At 41.9% G+C, this 19486-nt stretch overlaps 1 protein-coding gene across 1 annotated transcript in view; it reads right to left on the bottom strand.

Moving 5' to 3' along the window:
- DNAH6 (dynein axonemal heavy chain 6) overlaps positions 1-19486 on the bottom strand; it is a 287841-nt gene that overhangs the window by 73382 nt on the left and 194973 nt on the right. The window contains exons 48-57 of the mRNA XM_062208725.1: positions 17713-17955; positions 16301-16468; positions 15261-15496; positions 12731-12992; positions 8208-8331; positions 6129-6325; positions 4906-5109; positions 4083-4208; positions 2898-3062; positions 914-981 (exon numbers count right to left, since the gene is read on the bottom strand). Of these exons, the coding sequence (XP_062064709.1) occupies positions 914-981; positions 2898-3062; positions 4083-4208; positions 4906-5109; positions 6129-6325; positions 8208-8331; positions 12731-12992; positions 15261-15496; positions 16301-16468; positions 17713-17955 (1793 nt within the window). The remainder of the gene's footprint in view (positions 1-913; positions 982-2897; positions 3063-4082; positions 4209-4905; positions 5110-6128; positions 6326-8207; positions 8332-12730; positions 12993-15260; positions 15497-16300; positions 16469-17712; positions 17956-19486) is intronic.

The raw sequence follows: 19486 nt of genomic DNA, 5'->3' as shown, positions 1-19486 counted from the left end.
ACGCATCCCTGCCCTCGCGCTGTCTCCCATGTTGTGACACGGCCAAGGGGGCCCTCGCCAGAGCCCAAACAGAGGGGGCCACCTCTTCTCGTTCAGCATCCAAACTGTGAGCTAAGTAAACCTCTTTTCCGTGTCAAGCACTCAGCTCAGGCCTTTTGTTGTAGCAACAGAAAATGGACTAAAGTTTACTAAATATACTAAGAAAACACCTAGACAGCAGAGAAACAGGACAAAAGTAGATTTAGAGTAGCGGTCCCCGTCCCCCAGCCCCACAGGTAGGCAGCAATGGATTTCTAGGTACAACAGAATGACTGACTTACCTTTCCCAAGGCTGGAAATCCTACTCAAGGGCACGAGGCAGGGCTGGGCTGCCAGCCAGGCCTACATGGTGGCTAGGAATAAGGGGGCGTCCTTGATATTTTTGAGAAAACTGCAGGCCAGAGCAGTGGCAGCCAGCAAGCCATGAATGTGGAAACACAATGTGGCCACTGATTCTTATCTGTCTCTTTGTCTGAGGGTTCTTTTGTGTGCTCTCACATACTAAAATTTTTTCTTCATCAATATTTCTGAAGAAAATACTAAGACGGGTGGGCAAAGCTGCCCCTTGAGACACTGGCATCTCATTTCCAAGTGCTGGTTCCAGTCCTGGCTGCTTCCCGCTAGTATGCCTGAGAAGGCAGCGGGTGACCTGCCAAGTGCTTGGGTTTCTGTCACCCAGGTGGGAGACGAGGAGTTCCTGGCTCCTGGCTTTAGCCTGGCCCAGCCCTGGCTGTCCTGGTCATCTGAGGAGTATACCAGCGGATAGGAGATTTCTGTCTGACATTCTGCCTTTCAAATAATAAATGTATCTTTAAAAGGCACAAAATATTAAGAAACTCACAGCCTCTACACGCCTCCCTTCTTCCCTTCCCACCTTAACAGCTGATCCTCCAGACCTGACTTGGTTACAGTGAAGTTGATGATGGTGACTTTAATGCACACCTGGAAGAGAAGCACAGGGTACATAAAGATGCTTCAATACAGACAATAAAATCAGTGCTTTCTTTTTTAGAACATAGCCACGACCACTCAGATGATGGACCTCAGTTCTAACTGTGCACACATCCATACCCACACACATATTCCAAGCACAATGAGGCTTATAATATCCTAATGAAATTTTCTCCACTAGTGTGAGTAACAATATTTGTCATGCCTCAGTTTTGGAATCCTATGTTATTTCAAGCAAAGGTGAGCCAGGAAGTGTTAGAAGCAGTGCTCTAGAACCAACCTCTTGGATTCAAATTTCAGCCTATTCATTAGTGGATGAATGATGTTGAACGTACCATTCATCTGGGCTGAGCTCGAGTTCCTGATATGTAAAAATTGGTATAATAATAGTAACAACTCATTGGGTAGCTGTGAGGACTAAATGAGGTAATAAAATCACTTAGCTACAGTGATGAAATATTAATGACTTGTGCAATATATATCTTTGTTAAAAAGAAAAAAGAGCTCAGCTACTAATAGAGCTTTACATATTTTTATCTCATTGTGACATGAAAAATTGCTACTACAGAATCATAATATTCTGACTCAATTGAATAAGTCAGTGGTAAAAATATCAATGTACATAATGAGTACTTGAATGCAATGCACTTCACATATGTTCCAATCCCTTGAAGTAGGCTTTGTCTTCTCTTTGGAGTTGACTGACTTGAGGATCCTGGAGGCAGACTAAGGTATGGTCACAGATCTGGGGTTGGGTCTGGTGTGCAGGGTACCCTCTCAAAAATTTAATGCATGTAAACTTGAAGATTTCAAGGTAGCACATGGGTCCCCTTGTTAAACTTGGAAATGGGACTTGGGATATGAGCCCTGTTAGTGGCTGTGCAATGGAGCTCCTCCAGGCTGACAAGGAAAAACTGACTCAGGCTTTTAATGACATTTCTCCTTCTTATTGAGAAATACATCCAGTTCATTCAACCTGAACACATCTAGTGAAGACATATAGCCATGGGAAATTCAAACACTAGGTCAAAAGGGCACTACTGGGAATGCACACTCAAGGGGTTTTGGCGGGTGGTGGTGCAGGTGTAAAATTCTCATGTAAAGTTCCCTCCCTGGAAGGACCCCACTGAGCACACATAGGTGTCTGTAGCTGGGGCAGTGTCCAGGGGTGCAGGGGTGGAGGGCTGAGTACCAAATTTCTTCATTTATGTTGCAATTTACCTTGGTCTTTGAGCTCTAGGGTAGAGGTTCTTCAAGTCCCTACTGGGGCTTCAGAACATGTGTGTAGAAATGGATGGGGCTCACGTGGCTCCCCACAAAGAGTTTAAGAGCACAAGGAAGGAGACAAGATGTCCCCTGCCTCCCCCAGACTTCAAATACAGACACCAGATGTTTGGACCATGATTCTCTAAGGTTGTCCTGTCACCAGACTTTTCAAGCGGGCAATCTCTGTATTTGGGAGATGTGCATTGGGTAGTTTCACACTTCAGCACTGAACTCTGCTACTCCCCACCCAGTCTCTCACTTAAGCTCTGATTCATTTATCAGCCACAATATCAGGGGAAAATGGGGGAGACGAGTGGTTGCTAAGAACAGTGGTGACCTGTGTTTATGAGGAATAGCTGTGGACCAGCAGGGAGACGGTGAGAGGGCTGGCGAGGTGCACAGTGCCATGAGGCAGGGCCTGGGGGCCATGCTGGGAGGGGCTTGAGTCTGAGGTACATGGAGAGTAGAAGGGCGGCTGGAACGGTAAGAGTGGAAGATGGTGGAAGAAGGGTGGGTTTATAAGGGGAGGAAGGAGAATGGAGGAGAGCCGTTTCCTCCATGTGGGAAGCCCCCAAAGGCTGGAGTCTCTTCACACTCTAAATACCCACTTAGGCTGACAATTCCAGACCAGCAGCTCCTACCTCAGGCAGATAGTGTGGATTGGGCATTTTGGTTGTCATGTAGAACTTAAAGTTTTTGTCATAATCGATGTCTGAATCTCCAAGGCGAATAAGAACTCGTCCACCACTGATGAAAGTTTGTTTCAAAAGAATAGGCTCTAGAGCTGGATCCAAGGTTTCTTTGAGCTTAAAAATGAAAACGCAAAAAGCCAGCAATTTGAATGCATCAGCTTCTCAAAATTCCTTAAGCTTCAACATTTACTTTGAGCTGTTTTAAGTGAGCTTATATTTATTAATGTTCCAACACTCCCTCTAACAGGATAGTCTAAGGCAATAAGAACACAAGAAAGACATCTATTTATCTATTATTTGAGAGAGAGAGAGAGAGAGAGAGCACATGAAAGAGAGAGAGAGAGAAAGGAAGAGAATCTTCCATTCCACCGATTCACTCCTTAAATGTCAGGGCTGGCCAGAGTGTGTATTACCAGAAAGCTGGATTGGGAGTGGAGCTGGAATCTGATAAAAGCTGTGGGCATCTTAACTGCTATGACCAACAGCGGCCCTGTAAGACATCTATTTAGATGACTCTGACACACCCTTCATCTCCATGAGACAGAAGCTAACAGAAGAGAGGTGGGGTGTAGTGAGCGACTGAAGGGGTCCCTTCAACAGGCTCCCGACAAATGAGGATCTGTTCCTGCTCATGGTTGTTCCACGTCAGGGGTTGGCAAACTGTAGCCTGCAGGCCCAAACTAGTCCCTTGAAGCCTGTTTTTCTAAAACTCTTAAACTAAGAATAGTTTTTACTTTTTGGAAGAGTTGTTAAAACAACTACACAAAAAAATCCTCAAACCAAAACAAAAACTATGCACAGAGACTGTGAGGACTGCAAAAACATCCCATCACTGGTGTAGGTGGTGGTTATGTAGACAGCGGTCCCTGGCAGTACGTCTGCTTTAAATTTTCAGCTGACCGTTAAGGGCCACAGTAAGTCCTGAGAATCAACAGAGTAAAAAAAAAAAAAAAAAAAAAAAAAAAAAAGAGATAATCTTTCTCACCATTAAAATAATGTCAAAAATTTGGTTGGACTATTGTAAAAACAGGGCTGACTGCTGTCTTTAGCAAGATGCAGATAAAGCCTAGGTAAGATTTCCAGAAAAGACCTCAAAGTTGGGGACTCACAAGAGAAAACAAAGTGAAAGCAAACCTCTTCCAGTAAGACAGGTAAACCTAGCCGGATGGAATTTTCAAGTGTTCGTAAGAAATTGCTATCTGTAAGCTTAATGATCTTTAAACCACTCTTGCTTTCCTTGTTCCTTATCCAACGGTTTGCCTGTGTGAGAAAGCACAGAGCAGAACATTTGCTTTAGAATCTCATGAATGGTTAGAATGTTGAAGCCGCAGAATAAAGTTTAGAAATGTCATTCAGTCTAAAAGTTGAAAAGTAAAACAAACAAAAAATGAAATAAAATACCTCTGCCCCAATAAAGATAACAGTTTTTGGGAGTCTCCCCTTTGTTCAAATTTGGAATAAATGCATAAAAGCATCATCTAGGGAAACACCCAATATTTAGGGTATCCATGTTTGTCTCCCTTGTTTGCAGAATGGGTTTTTTTCCAAGCCATTTTCTGAATAAGTGTGACCCATGAACTTAGACAGCCAGATAATGGGATTCTGTAAATTCCAGGAAGATCTTTCTCTAAATTCCTTTTTATCCTGACTTCACTCTGACTCTTCAGACCTCGCAGAACAAGGACTACCTAAGCAATGAACTTAAGTACATTTCTGCCCCCATAGCAAAAAGCTAACAGTCAACTCTGTAAACAATACAATCATAACCAAGTATGAGGAGAGCAACTGCACTCTTCCCTTCTTTCTTTCTATACCCATGAGAGACTTAGACAAGCAGACTTCTAAACTCTCCAGTAACTCTAAATCCCCATGTTAAAGTACACTTTCATAATTTTGAATAGCTCACTATTAAGCAGAGCTCACTGACCAATCTTCACCTCCAGCATTCGTAACACACCTGATCTTGAGGATCAATCATCAAAGGCCACCGTCTCCCTTGTGTAACCAAAATGCCATTTTCCGTTGATATCAAGTCACGGGGCAGTCCATCAGTGTTCCACTGCCGTATTTCATAGGGATCTCCAAGGATGTTAATAAGACTGAAGGAAGGATCGATTGGGATCTGCAGAGACTGACAGTACTGGATCCAGCACTCTATAAGCTGTGGGAGGAGGAAACCTTACTGAATAGGAACACTCAGTGTACGAGGCACACACACAATGTGATAGGCAGAGAAGAGCTAAGCCCTAGCAGTCCACATGGACATCCTGGCATCAGAGCACAGGCATAAGGAGTGGACTGAAAAATCAGGAGACCTGGGAGGTAGAATGACTTATTAACTGTGATTTTGGAATGTCACAGTGGTTTCCAACCAGGGATGCATCACCCCTCTTCAGACAATGTGGAGGCAGATAGAGAAGTTCAAGGTTATTACAATCACTGTGGGTGCAACTAGCAATCAGCATAGTGGATAAATCAGTGTCAGCATCATTATCTCCATCAGGGAGTAGTGCAGTCACATAGAGAACTGTTGGCCCTCAAAGGCACCATTAGCCCCAGTGAGAAACATGGTATTAGATAACCCTGAGCTCTTGGAGAACCTGACAGATTCTCTATACCACGTTTTATAACTCCGGGACAAGGGCATAACATTTTTAGGAAGGTATTTCTTAAAATTGGATAGAAAATCCATCCTTCCAAGTAATTTAGGTCTATGGAAAATGAAGGTAGATGGAACATTTATTCTCTTACAAGAGAGAAGTTTCATCTCTTTAAAGATTAAAACCGCAGGAACCGATTCACCTTGTCTCTGGCTCCTTCTAATTGCCCATCCCTCAGTGCCTGTCTGGTCTGTACAGAACATTCCTTCCTGGTGACTGTACATGTCACCATGGCCAGAAGGGGAGGGGACTCCCTGTCCCCTTTCCTTCTCCCAGGTCCCTGTGCTGTGTGAATGAGTTAATGACAGCTTCCTCAGGCAGGAGAAAGGGAGGAAAGTCTAGGTTTCAACCATCACTGGCCGAAGGGAGAGGAGGAGAGCTGTGGAATGTTTAAATAAATCTCCACTGTGGAGAGACCCTTCATCTGAATTCAGAAAACATAAAAACAAATAACACAACCCCCCCCCCCCACAGTTTCAGCTAGTTCTTACCAATCTTTATAGAAAATAAGTTTACTTACCATTTGCCTATACTGTGCTGTGAAGGCCCCATAATAGGCCACACAAGCTGCTGCTATGAACACGTTGCCAATGATATTTGATATCTCCTCTTGGAATTTCTGTATGCTTTCTTCCCATCGAACCTGCTCGTCTCCTAACGCAGCCGTCAGCTTTGCAGCACGCACTAGGCGAGCTTTCGTCAGGGACATATTTTTGGCTAGACAATTTTCAGAACATCAAGTCATGTTATTAAATATTTTGTCTAAAATCTAAGAGGTTTACCCACATGCTTCTGTTTACAGAATTAGCATTATTTAGCTAGCATGTCAATACATTTCTATGAAATCTCACATAAATCACTTTCCATTTCAGAACCACTCTAAGTTTGCCTCTTCCATGCCAAGAACTATTTTTTTCTTAAAGATTTATTTATGTATTTGAAAGACAGACATACAGAGAAATGGTGAGACAGTCACAGAGATCTTGCATCTGCTGGTTCACTTTCCAAATGGCTACAATGGCAGGGGCTAGGCCAGGCTGAAGCCAGGAGCCTGACACTGCATCTGAATCTCCCACATGGATGCAAGAGCTCAAGCACTTGTGTCATGTTCCGCAGCTTTCCCAGGCACATTGGCAGGGAACTGGATCAGACGAGGTGCAGCCAGGACTCAAACCAGCATCCACATGGGATGCTGGTATTGCAGGCAGTGACAATGTGCTGTGCCACAATGCCAACCCCAAGAAATGTTTCTGATAGTCCCTTACTCTGGTTGAAGACAGCACTCTGCACCCCTGTGGTATTTATTTTTTAGATCAAATTCATGCACTGCCTTGTGTTACAATGTACCATGCTCCAATGACCTTTGTTCAGATATACTGAATATGAATAATCTGTGTAGTTCGTCTCGCTTGAAACTAGAAGGCTAAAATGGGGTAATTCCAATGGAAATATGTCCAACATGTTGGATAAAAGCTGAGATTTGATTGCCTGAAAATTCTTTCTACTTTTGAAAATCAGGTATTTCTATTATCAGTGTAAATATTTAAAAAATATGTATTTATTTGAAAGGGAGGGAGGGAGAGGAAGAGGGATGGAGGGGGAAGGAGAGGGAAGGAGGGAGAGGGAAGGAGGGAGAGGGAAGGAGGGAGAGGGAGAGGGAGAGAATATGAATCTTCCATCTGCTGGTTCACAATCCCCAGATGGCTGCGATGGCTGGGGCTAGGCCTGACTGAAGCCAGATGCTTCAATCAGGTCTCCCATGTGGGTGCAGAGGGCCCAAGCATTTGTGCCATCTTTTGCTGCTTTCCTAGGCACATTAGTAGGGAGCTGGATCAGAAGGGGAGCAGCCAGGACTCAAACCATCATCCATGTGGATTGCCAGTATAGCAAGCAGTGACTTGTGCCACTGTGTTGTGCTACAATGCCAGCACCAAGAAATGTTTCTGATACTCCATTACTCTGGTTGAAGACAGTACTCTCTGAGCCCCTGTGATATTTATTTCTTAGATCAAATTCATGCACTGACTTGTGTTACAATGCACTATGCTCCAATAACCTTCGTTTAGATATACTGAATACACAAAATCTGTGCAGTTCGTCTCGCTTGAAACTAGAAGGCTAATGGAGTAATTCCAATGGAAATATGTCCAACATGTTGGATAAAAGCTGAGATTTGATTGCCTGAAAATTTTTTCTATTTTTGCAAGTCAGGTATGTTTACTATCAATGTAAATATTTAAAAAATATTTATTTCTTTGAAAGGCAGAGTTAGGGAGTTAGGGAGGGAGGGAGGAGGAGGAGGAGAGAGAGAGAGAATGAATGAATCTTCTATCTGCTGGTTCACATTCCCCAGATGGCTGCAATGGCTAGGGCTAGGCCAGACTGAAGCCAGTAGCTTTAATCAGGTCTTCCATGTGGGTGCTGGGGCCCAAGCATTTGTGCCATCTTTTGCCGCTTTCCTAGGCACATTAGCAGGGAGCTGGATCAGAAGGGGAGCAGCCAGGACTCAAACTGGCACTGATGACGCCATTGCACTCAAGGACTTCACCTGCTACACTATAATGCTGGCCACTCAATGTACATTTTTTGAGTTACTTACCCAGACTTTCTTTTTCATTCACACTTTTGTCATATTCATCTTGTAAGGCCTGTATTTGATCTTCTACTTGTTTTAGTAATGCTTGTTTTTCTCTTAGGGTAGCCATTGTAACATCAAGTTCAGCCTAATAAAATCAAGCAAATATTTAAGAGAATGCCAAAAAGAAGTCTGAATTTGCCCACTTATAATAGATATTAAAAAAATCATGATTTATGTTTCCTTTTCAGTGTCCAAAAGACTGATATACAAAGTTAAAATAGGGTAAAATATAAGAAAAATTAAAATAAAACCCAACAAAATAAATCATAAGAACAGATATACCAAGCATTTGATATGAATTACTTGCTATAATGTTATAAATTTTAAATAAAGCAGATTAAATATTTATGCAAGAGTGGAAGCTAATTATTGCTAATTAGTACTTTGTATAACAGGTCTATAAACTTTGGTTTGTAGGCCAAATTTAGCCTGCTGCCTGCTTTTGGATAGAATATGAGCCAAGAATAGTTTTAACATTTTAAAAATCACTAGAAAAAATCAAAAGAACAATATTTTGTGACACATGATAATTGCATGATATGATAATTGCATGATATTTGGTTTGAAGTGTTCACAGAAAACATAGCTATGCTTATTCATTTTTGTGTTGGCAATGGTTGTTTTTGTACTGCCACTGTAGAGTTGAGTACTTGCAACAGAGACCAGTTTGCAATGCTGAAAATATTTACTGTTTGGAGTAATATGGAAAAAATTTCTGATCCGTGTTCTATAGTCATGTTTTTGTTTTTGTTTTGTTCCATTTTTTTTTTTTTGGTAACCTGACCCACTAAATCATCAGTCTTTGTTCTTGTTGGGGAAACTACGGACTTCATATCTAATTATGGGATAAGTTCATTCTAAGACTTGACATAACACCTTCAGATACAGGAGGTATTTAACATGTAGAAGCAAACATCAGATGCTAGAGCCAGAAATCACATAAAAAATACCACAGGCTGATAGCTTCACTGATGAATTCCATCAGACTTTTTACAGAACAACTTTAAATTCTCCTCAAGCTATTCAAAACAATTAAGAGTGGGAATTCTTCCAAATTCCTTCTATGAGGCCAGTATTACCTTAATCTAAAACCAGAGGACACCAAAGAGAACTACAGAGCAATTTCTCTGATGAATATAGATGCAAAAATCCTCAACAAAATACCAGCTAATCAAATCCAATAACACATCAGAAAGATTATTCACTGGGACCAAGCGGGATTGATCCCTGGTTTGCAGGGTTGGTTGAACACATGCAAATCAATAAATTTTATACATCACATTAACAACTTTGAGGATAAAAATCATGTGATTATCTCAATAGATACAGAGAAAGCATTTGATAAAGCACAACTTTGCATGATAAAAACCTTAGCAAATTGAGTATAGAAGGAACATTCCTCAACACCATCAAGGCAATAGATGACAAATCCACAGCCAGAATCTTATCGAATGTAGAAAATTTGGAAGGATTTCCACTAAGAACCACAACCAGACAAGGGTGCCCACTTTAACCACTGTTACTTAATGTTGTCCTGAAAGTTTTATCCAGAGGCATTAGGCAAGAAAAAAAAATTCAAAGGGATATAGGTTGGAAATGAGGAAGCAAAAGTATTACTGTTTGCAGGTGACCTCATTCTATATATAGCAGAAACAAAACATTCCACTAAGAGACTACTGGAACTCATAAGAGTTGGGTAAAGTTGCAGGATATAAAATTAATAGCCATTGTATACACAGACAATGTTATGGCTGCGAAAGAACTTTAAGATCAGTATAATTTACAATAGCTACAAAAGAATGTACAAGATCTCTGAAAGATAGATATGTGAATGATCTCTATGATGAAAATTACAAAACATTAAAGAAATAGAAGACACAAAAAAGGGAAAAATCTTCCATGTTTGTGGATGGGAAGAATTAATATAATCAAAATGTCCATACCACTGAAAGCAATTTATGGGTTCAAAGCAATCCCAGTCAAAATATCAACACCATTCTTCTCAGATCTAGAAAAAACAATGCTAAAATTCATATGGAAACACAAGAGATCCTATATAGCTAAAGCAACCTTAAACAAAAAAACCAAGGTGGAGGCATCACAATGCAAGATTTCAAGACATACTACAGGGCAGTTGTAATCAAAACAGTCTGATACTAGCACAAAAACAGACATGTAGACCAATGGAATAGAACAGAAATTCCTGATATTAATTCATGCATCTACAGCCAACTAATCTTTGACAAAGGAGCTAAAATGAATCCCTGGAGCGAGGACAGTCTCTTCAACAATGGTGCTCAGAAAATTGGATCTCCATGTGCAGTAGTATGAAACAAGACCCCTACCTTACCCCTTAATCAAAAATCAGCTCAAAATGGAAAATGGATCAAGGATCTAGATCTACAATCCGATACCATCAAATTACTAGAGGAGAACATTAGGGCACCTCTGCAAGACACTGAGATAGGCAAAGACTTCTTGGAGAAGACTCCAGAAGCACAGGCAATCAAAGCCAAACTTGTCAAATGGGACTACATCAAGCTGATCAGACTCTGCACTGCAAAAAAGAAAAAAAAAAGCACTCAATAAAGTGAAGAGGCTATTGACAGAATGGGAGAAAATGTTTACAAACTGCGCAACTGGTAAGGATTAATATTCAGAATCTATAAAGAGCTCAAGGGCAAAGGGGCCAGTGCTGTGACGTAGTGGGGAAAGCTGCCACCTGCAGTGTCAGCATCCCATATGAGCATTTGTTCAAGTCCCTGCTGCTCCACCTCAGAACCAGTTCTCTGCTATAGCCTCGGAAGGTAGTACAAGATGGCCCAAGTCTTTGGGCCCCTGTACCCACATGGGAGACCCAGAAGAAACTTCTGGCATTAGACTGGCCCAGCTCCAGCCATTGTGGCCATTTGGGGATTGAACCAATGGATGGAAGACTTCTGTCTCTTTGCCTCTGCCTCTTACTCTCTGCCTTTCAAATGAATAAATGAGTCTTAAAAAAAAAACAAAAAAGAAATGGGCAAAGGACTTGAGTAGAAATTTTTCAAAAGAGGAAAATCCAAATGGGCAGCAGACACATGAAAAAATGCTCAGGATCACTAGCTATCAGAGAAATGAAAGTCAAAACCACAATGAGGTTTCACTTCACTCCAGTTCCAATGGCTGTTACACAGAAATCAAAACAAATTCTGGTGAGGATGTGGGGAAAAAGATTCCACTGTTGGTGGGAACGTAATCTGGCCAACCATTGTGAAAGACAATATGGAAATGCCGCAGAAAGCCGAAAATAGATATACCACTTCTGGGAATTTACCCAAGTGAAATGAAATAAGCCTATGAAAGAGTTCTCTGTACCCCCACACTTATTGCAGCTCAATTCACAACAGCTAAGTTAGGGAATTAACCCAGATGTAAATCAACTGATGACCGGATAATGAAATTGTGGTATTTATATAGTATGGAATAATCAGCCATTAAAAAAGAATAAAATCATGTCTTTCACAACAAAATGGATGCAACTGAAATCCACTATAATTAGTGAAATAAGCCAGTCTCAAAAAGACAAATATCATGTTTTCCTTGATCTGTGATAACTAATAGAACACCAAAAAAGTAAAATATATAAGCGAAATTGACATTTTGAGATTTGATGATTGTTTACAGCCCTGGTCTCTACTGTTCAGGAACAGTGTTTTTCTTACTATTTATTGAATTATTTATTTAGTGTAGGGTTAATCTTATGAGTACAAAATGAACTTAAAGTGTGTCATTGCAAACATTAAAAGAAAGAATTAGAAAAGAACTAAAAGAATTATGAGGGAGGCAGGCTAGGGTAGGAAATATCATTATGCCCCTAACTCTGTATAGATTGAATGCATGAAATATGTTCAGTTTAATGAAATAAAAAAAAAGATGGGCCAATGCCGCGGCTCATTAGGCTAATCCTCCGCCTGCAGCGCCGGCACCCCAAGTTCTAGTCCTTGTTGGGGCGCCAGATTCTGTCCCAGTTGCTCCTCTTCCTGTCCAGCTCTCTGCTGTGGCTCAGGAAGGCAATGGAGGATGGCCCAGGTCCTTGGGCCCTGCACCCGCATGGGAGACCAGGAGGAAGCACCTGGCTCCTGGCTTCGAATCAGCGCAGCGCGCTGGCCATGGCAGCCATTTGGGGGGTGAACCAACGGAAAGGAAGACCTTTCTCTCTGTCTCTAACTCTGCCTGTCAAAAAAAAAAAAAAAAGCCACAGGTCTATTTCTCGTTTTCCAGACAATACTAAAGACTCATTTTTCTTTAATTTTAGAATAAGGCTGATTTTGAAGAGAACTTCTAAGAATAATCTTTGCTAGCTAATGTTTGAAACAAAAAAAAAACTTCAAGAGCTTTGCCACTATCTGTGTGGCACAGGATCTCAGTGGCATTCTACACAAAGACTGAATGATTGATGATCACGTCCTTTACCTCTGAAAGTGATCATAAAACAGATAACATACCTGTGCAGCACGGAGTTTTTGTCTCTTTGGTTCCACTTCCTTGACTACCCGAGAGTATAAATCCATCGCTCTTACCCACATGCACATGGATTTGCATGCTTTGGATACTTTCTCTACCTTTTCCGGCACAAAATCGGGATTATTAATATACTTTTGAAGCTTTGCCAATATCTGAGGCTTTATGTTTTCTTTATCATACTCTAAAAGTCTTCTCAGGAAGTTAGAATCACCAAGGAGCTGTTTTGCTGTTGGCCAATCAGGCCTGAAAGGCAGACAGGATAAGTTAACAACACTGAGGTAGAGTAATGTAAGAACAAAAGAAATGCATCCTTCTGGGGATGACATTCCACTAGGTAGGTCGTTTTAATCCTGATACTGTAATCCCAGTAACTGTTAGTTATATGTATCACAATTGATTCACGGAGAGAAAGGTAACTTGATGACTGAGGTTCCATACAACTCAGACAGAAAGACTTATAAAATTCTAGAGTTTTAGAAATATAGGACATTATAGAAATAATGGCTTTATTTTTATTTAAAGATTTATGTATTTGAAAGTCAGAGTCACAGAGAGAGAAGGATATACCACACACACACACACACACATACAGAAAGAGGGAGAAGGGATGGTGGGAGAGAGGCAGGGAGGGAAGAAGAAAGAGGATGGGAGAGAGAGAGAAGAGAGAATGAATCTTCCATCTGCTGGTTCACTCCTGAGATGGCTGTTTGTTAGGCCAGGCTGAAGCCAGGAGCTCCTTCCATGTTTCTCACATGAGTGGCAGGGGCCCAAACACTTGGATCATCTTATGCTGCTTTTTCCAGGGTATTAGCAGGGAGCTGGTCAGAAGTAGAGCAGCTGGGACTCCAGTTGGCACCCATATGGGATGCTGGCATCACAGGTGGTAGCATAACTCACTACACTACAATGCCAGTCCCAAAAGTTTTATTTTTAAAAGTGCCTTGAGTACTCACTTTTTATCTTCTTTGCCCTAATTTTTTTTTTGACAGGCAGAGTGGATAGTGAGAGAGAGAGACAGAGAGAAAGGTCTTCCTTTTCTGTTGGTTCACCCCTCAATTGGCTGTCACGGCCGGTGCGCTGCGCCCATCCAAAGCCAGAATCCAGGTGCTTCCTCCTGGTCTCCCATGCGGGTGCAGGGCCCAAGGACCTGGGCCATCCTCCACTGCCTTCCCGGCCACAGCAGAGAGCTGGATTGGAAGAGGAGCAACCGGGATAGAATCTGGCGCCCCAACCAGGACTAGAACCCGGAGTACCGGCACCGCAGGTGGAAGATTAGCCTAGTGAGCCATGGCGCCGGCCATTCTTTGCCCTAATTTTGACCCTTAAAAAATCTCTTGCCAGGATCCCAAAATGACGTTCTTTATGTCTCTTGGTCAACCTTTCCCAAATGATCTCTTGCCAAATTGGTCTGCCAACAAAGAAAATCTAATTGGGTAAAAACATTCAGAGTCTGGTGTTGTGGTACAGTGGAATAGCTGCTTGCAACTCCTGTATCCCATATCAGAATGTCAATTTGAATTTGGCCATTCTGTTTCAAATCCAGGTCCCTGCTAATGCACCTGCAAAGACAGTGTAGGATGGCCTACTGGGCCATTGCTACCCACCCTGGAGACCCAGATGGAGTTCTAGACTCTCAGATTCAGCCTGGCCCAGCCCTCACTGTTCTAGTTAGTTGGTAGAGTGAACCAGTAGATGGAAGATCTCTTTTTCTGTCTTTCTCTTTCTGTTGGTCTTTCAAAAAAAGAAACCTTAAAAAAAGTTCAATAGTTCTCTGCCCAGAGCTCTCCATCTGTACTCTGCAGAGCCTCCTGTACCCTACCAGGCTACCATCTTAAGGGGCAGTGGGATGGCCTGGTGGTGGGGCTCTGGACCCTTTGTCAGTTTTACATAGAAAGGTTCATTGTAACAATTTTTTTAACTGAAAAAAGCATTGAATTGCTAAAGAAAGCTTGAAAACTATGCATCCCAAGGTGAAGTATGAACTGCTCAGTGCAGCGTTCAAGACCTTTCATGATGTGATTACTGTCCACCTGCTGAGAACTAACTCATTCCTTCAGCATCAAAGTCCTGAGGGCACAGTCCCACTCTGCCACTAAGCATCATCTCCTGATAAAACTGCGGCTCTCCTAGTGGACTTAGGGTTTCTTTTCTCAGCACCATGCAACTCTCATATGGCCTTAAAATCATTATGTTTCATGTCAGTATCCCCACTAAACTGTGTGCATCTTCTGGCGAAAGAGTTTATCTTTACAGCTTCCACCATCTAGTGCAAAACAGATGTTGAGAAAAATGCTTGCTGAATCAATTCATTGAGTGACTAACCATGTCAATGTGAGATTGGAGAAGAGAATGAACATATAAATGAGAAAAACAGTAAACAAATTCCATTAGGCATCCTGAAATGTGTATTATGAAAAAGCTATGCATGAATTAACATAAAATTAAACTAATTAATTCCGTTTTCCATGAATGTTTTTGCAGTGCCCTCACACATGATTCCGAGTCACTTACTTGGCATTCAGGAGAATGGAGATTGCTTCCATTACAGTCATGACTAAGTCTGGAGGCTTGGTAAAAACTCTGATTTCAGATATATCTGCTTTGTCTAAGGAATCCAGGGCTTTATTGGCGGCATCCAGGGCAGGTAGTGCTTCTTCAAGATCTCTCTGAGCATCGTCAGCTATCGCTTGGGTTTCTTCGGCTTTCACTTTTGCTGTTGCTTCATCTTCTTGCACAATGTGACGGACCTAACCATTGAAATATGACTGCGTCAGTGGTCTCATTACGGGTTAAGCATCCCTAATCCAGAAATCCAATCTGGAGTGACAACAAGATACCACAAGTGGAAAATTCCATCTCTGACCTCCTCATGTGAGAGATCCCAGTAAACAGGTCTGTACACTAAAAATATTGTATGCAATTGCCTTCAGCCTTTGTGTATAAGGTATGTACAGAATTTTATGTTCAGTCTTGTGTCCCACCCCAAGATATCTCATTTTATATCTATGTAAATATTCCAAAATTCAAAAAATTTCCCAATCTGAATCACATCTGGTCCCAAGCACTTTGGACAGGGAATACTCAATCTGTATCTGAATTTCAAAATTTAAAAGCAAAACCAGTAATAATGAGTAATATTTGCCCTTTGGAGTAGACCAGTGATGAAAGGGAATTAGTTAGAATGCATTTTGTACTCTCCTTTGCTCATCTTGTGACATGTTGATAGCATTATGGGGACAAAATTATTCTAACAAGGAGCTCCTTCCTAGGAGAGGATTAGCCATTTTATATTTGTAGGTGGAACTTCCCTCATCATTCTCTCTGTCCCACTCACTGGGCTGTTCTTGGGGACAGAACCTGGGTGATTTAGTAAAGGAAGATTATATACATCTTAAAACCATTGCTAAATGGCTAAGAAAGCATAGTTAAATATATCACATAATTACTTTAATGATATATATAATAAAGTAATGCAATCACATCAGTGAATGTATGTGATAGATCGCTGACCAAAACCTTGTCACCCACAGCATGAGAATTATGCAGCATACCTGATCTGCATTTTCTTGGTCCACTGCCAGTTTTTCCATTAGGGCTTCAACATCTCGTGATTTTGTTAGCAGCACAGGCTCTAAAGCTGAGAGATCTAATTTCATTTTATCCACTAGCATGTTTGTTTCTAATAGCTTGGTGAGGCCATTCTTCACCCGATCCTGTGCCTGAATGACAATGAAAATTTCTATTACAAATGAGCATTGTGAGCCAGAAGTTTGCTGGTATCTATTATTCATGTATTAGAATTTTACATCTTTCAGGTTGTGAATGGATTACAAGTGGAAAAATCTCCAGGTAATAGAATTCTGAAATGGCCATGGCATTCACCACAGTGTGTCTGGATCCACAGTTCCTGGCCACAGCAGTGGGATGCCACTGGACTGTGGCTCACTGAGAGTGATTGGTGCGTCATATTCTTTTTATTCTACATGGAAGTCTGTTGAATGAGGGATGAGTTCAGACAGGAAACCCTGGCGGCCACAGCTCTGGGACCTTATACACCCCAGGTGGGTTAGTAGGGCTGAGAATTGCAAGAGACAGGGTCCTGGGGGTCCAGCTCTGGTTGCTGGATCTGAATCCGACTTCTCATTGGTGAGAAACTCTTGACTGCAACCAGAGGGGTGGTATGTGGATTGGAGACACCTGAGAAGAACCAGTTTTTGAAGATGAGTCATGATGCCTGGGTCAAATTGGCAGGTTTCAAAAATACACTTCTAGTTATTTTACAAGGCATGCATTGGCCATATAAAAATTCTCTGAAAAACATTTAAGACATCTAAATTGTAAATGCTTCCATTTGCTACAACATTTAGAATATTGAACAATTAAGGCCATGTTAACAGCCTGATGATGAAGAAAAGGGCAGCCACTATTTTCTGAGGTCATAGTCTAAGACTTCATGAGCAGTGTCTTATCTAGATTATATGTATATGTACGTATATACAGACATAAGTAGATATTTTTACATCTCATGTCTGCTAAGGTTTAGAGAAGTTAACAGAATGTACTCAAGGTGAGGAGGCCAGAAGCACAGCACTCAATTCACGTAGTTTGATGGACACAAAAGTCCTGGCTCTTAGTGGAAACCACTCCTTCATGATAGACCACTAAGAGCTCATCTTTATGGCTGAGCACAACATTTTCTTCCTCATCAAATTCCACAGAGGTGATTCATTCTCCGCTTCACCTTGACGCTGTTGCAATGCCCGAATCATTCTGTTGAGTCAAGGATGCCTACGTATGACAGGTGGAAACTATGTTAAGGAAAGGGTCACACGGCAGACTGTTGAGGGCATGTAGCAGGATGGTGGGGACTCTGGGAGATAAGAGGGGACACAGCTCATTCTCAACAGTTTTGAGTTCCGTCAAAAAAAATAGGAGAGATTTCCTTGGACAACGCAGAACTTACTGAAACTAACTGCTTCCTTTTTTCATTCAGCATTAACAGGTAGAGGTTGATGAGCTCCAGGTAGGAGGTGGGCGTCGTGTAGTACCGCCTGCGGAGCTCTGTGTAGTAGCGCTCCGCCATTTGGGAGACGCTCAAATGGACATTCACGCACATGAGGGAAAGCTTTTCTTTCAGATCGTCACTTCCGGTGTCAACATTCGAGAAAAATGTTTTTGACACAGAAAGAAGTGCTTCTTTGGGCCACTGTAAAAAAAAAAAAAATCCAGAAAATCTGTTGGTCATTTCATTAATAGTTTAATAAGCAGAAATTCTCTGGTGCTCTTCCTTGCCTGGTTCCTCCTCTCACCTACTTAACGTCTACTCCTATCTCCAGTGCTTAATGAACTGAAAGACTTTGTCCTTTAAAGTGTGGTTTGGGTCTGTGTGTGCTGACCGGTGTGACCCTCAGGATAGCACCAGGCAAAAACAGGAGTTAATCATTCGACTTTTTTGGCTCAATGGATCATTGGGTATCTTTAGAATCCTATGAGCAGAGTAACATGTGTTAGGATCTCGTGTAACCTCAGGTTCATCACTGTTATCTGTATCCTACACACGCTTCAACTGAAGCAAAGCGCACAGTCACGCTGACTGGCCCCAGTGCCTTAGTATAGCCTAGAAATGCTTCCATAGTTTCCAGTGTGTCCATTTTGTATTCTAAGTGACTGCTTCATACCCTAGTCCATCTCCTCAGTTAATACTTCTTTTGTCACTGTCAGCTGATGACTTTTCTTCTTACATCACCAAAAAAAAAAAAATCCTAATTGCAAAGAATACTTTAGTGAACCCTTACCCCTGCTTCTGCTCCCTTTCCTGCATCTGTGCTTGTAAACTCCACCTCCCCTTCTTCTGTTCAGGGATAGGCTGTGTGTGCTCTGCCCAGGCCAGCCTCTCCACCTATGCAAGGATACTGGTCCCAAACCACTTAACTCTTCATGTTGCATTGTCAATACATTTCTCTCTTCTTGGATCATTTTTTTTTTTTAATCAGCACACACATATACACACATACATACTTCTTGGATTTTCCAGTTAGAAAACACTTTTCTCTATTAATCTCATGTACCTCTCTACCTTTTTCAAATATTTTTAAATATTTATTTTTTTACTTGAAAATCAGAGTTACAGAGAGGCAAAGGCAGAGAGAGCGAGAGAGGGAGCGAGAGAGGGAGCGAGTGAGAATCTTATATCCACTGGTTCACTCCCCAAATGGCCACAATGGCTGGAGCTGGGCAGATCTGAAGCCAGGAGCCTGGAGCTTCTTCCAGGTCTCCCACATGGGTGCAGAGGCCCAAGGACTTGGGCCATCTTCCACTGCTTTTCCAAGCCATAGCAGAGAGCTGGATCAGAAGTGGAGCAGCCATGTCTCCAACTGGCACCCATATAGGATTGCTGGCACTGCAGGCGGTGGCTTCAACCACTACATCACAGTGCAGGCCCCACCTCTTTATCTCTTACCCTCTTCTCTACTCTTTGCTGGGGAAACCCTTCCCAAGAGTTTCCTACAATCAGTCACTGATTGCTCTTCCTTCTCTCTCAAACTCTCCCCTCAGCACCTATTGAAAATGCTGTTTGTCAAGAGAACTGATACCTTGCTAATTTCTTTCTTTCTTTTTTTTTTTTGACAGGCAGAGTGGATAGTGAGAGAGAGAGAGACAGAGAGAAAGGTCTTCCTTTTTGCCGTTGGTTCACCCTCCAGTGGCCGCTGTGGCCTGCGCATTGTGCTGATCCGAAG

This window comes from Lepus europaeus, chromosome 13 (assembly GCF_033115175.1).
Source record: "Lepus europaeus isolate LE1 chromosome 13, mLepTim1.pri, whole genome shotgun sequence".
NCBI lineage: Eukaryota > Metazoa > Chordata > Mammalia > Lagomorpha > Leporidae > Lepus > Lepus europaeus.
Note: the sequence above shows the minus strand (reverse complement) of the source record. Positions and strands in the feature narration are given on the sequence as shown.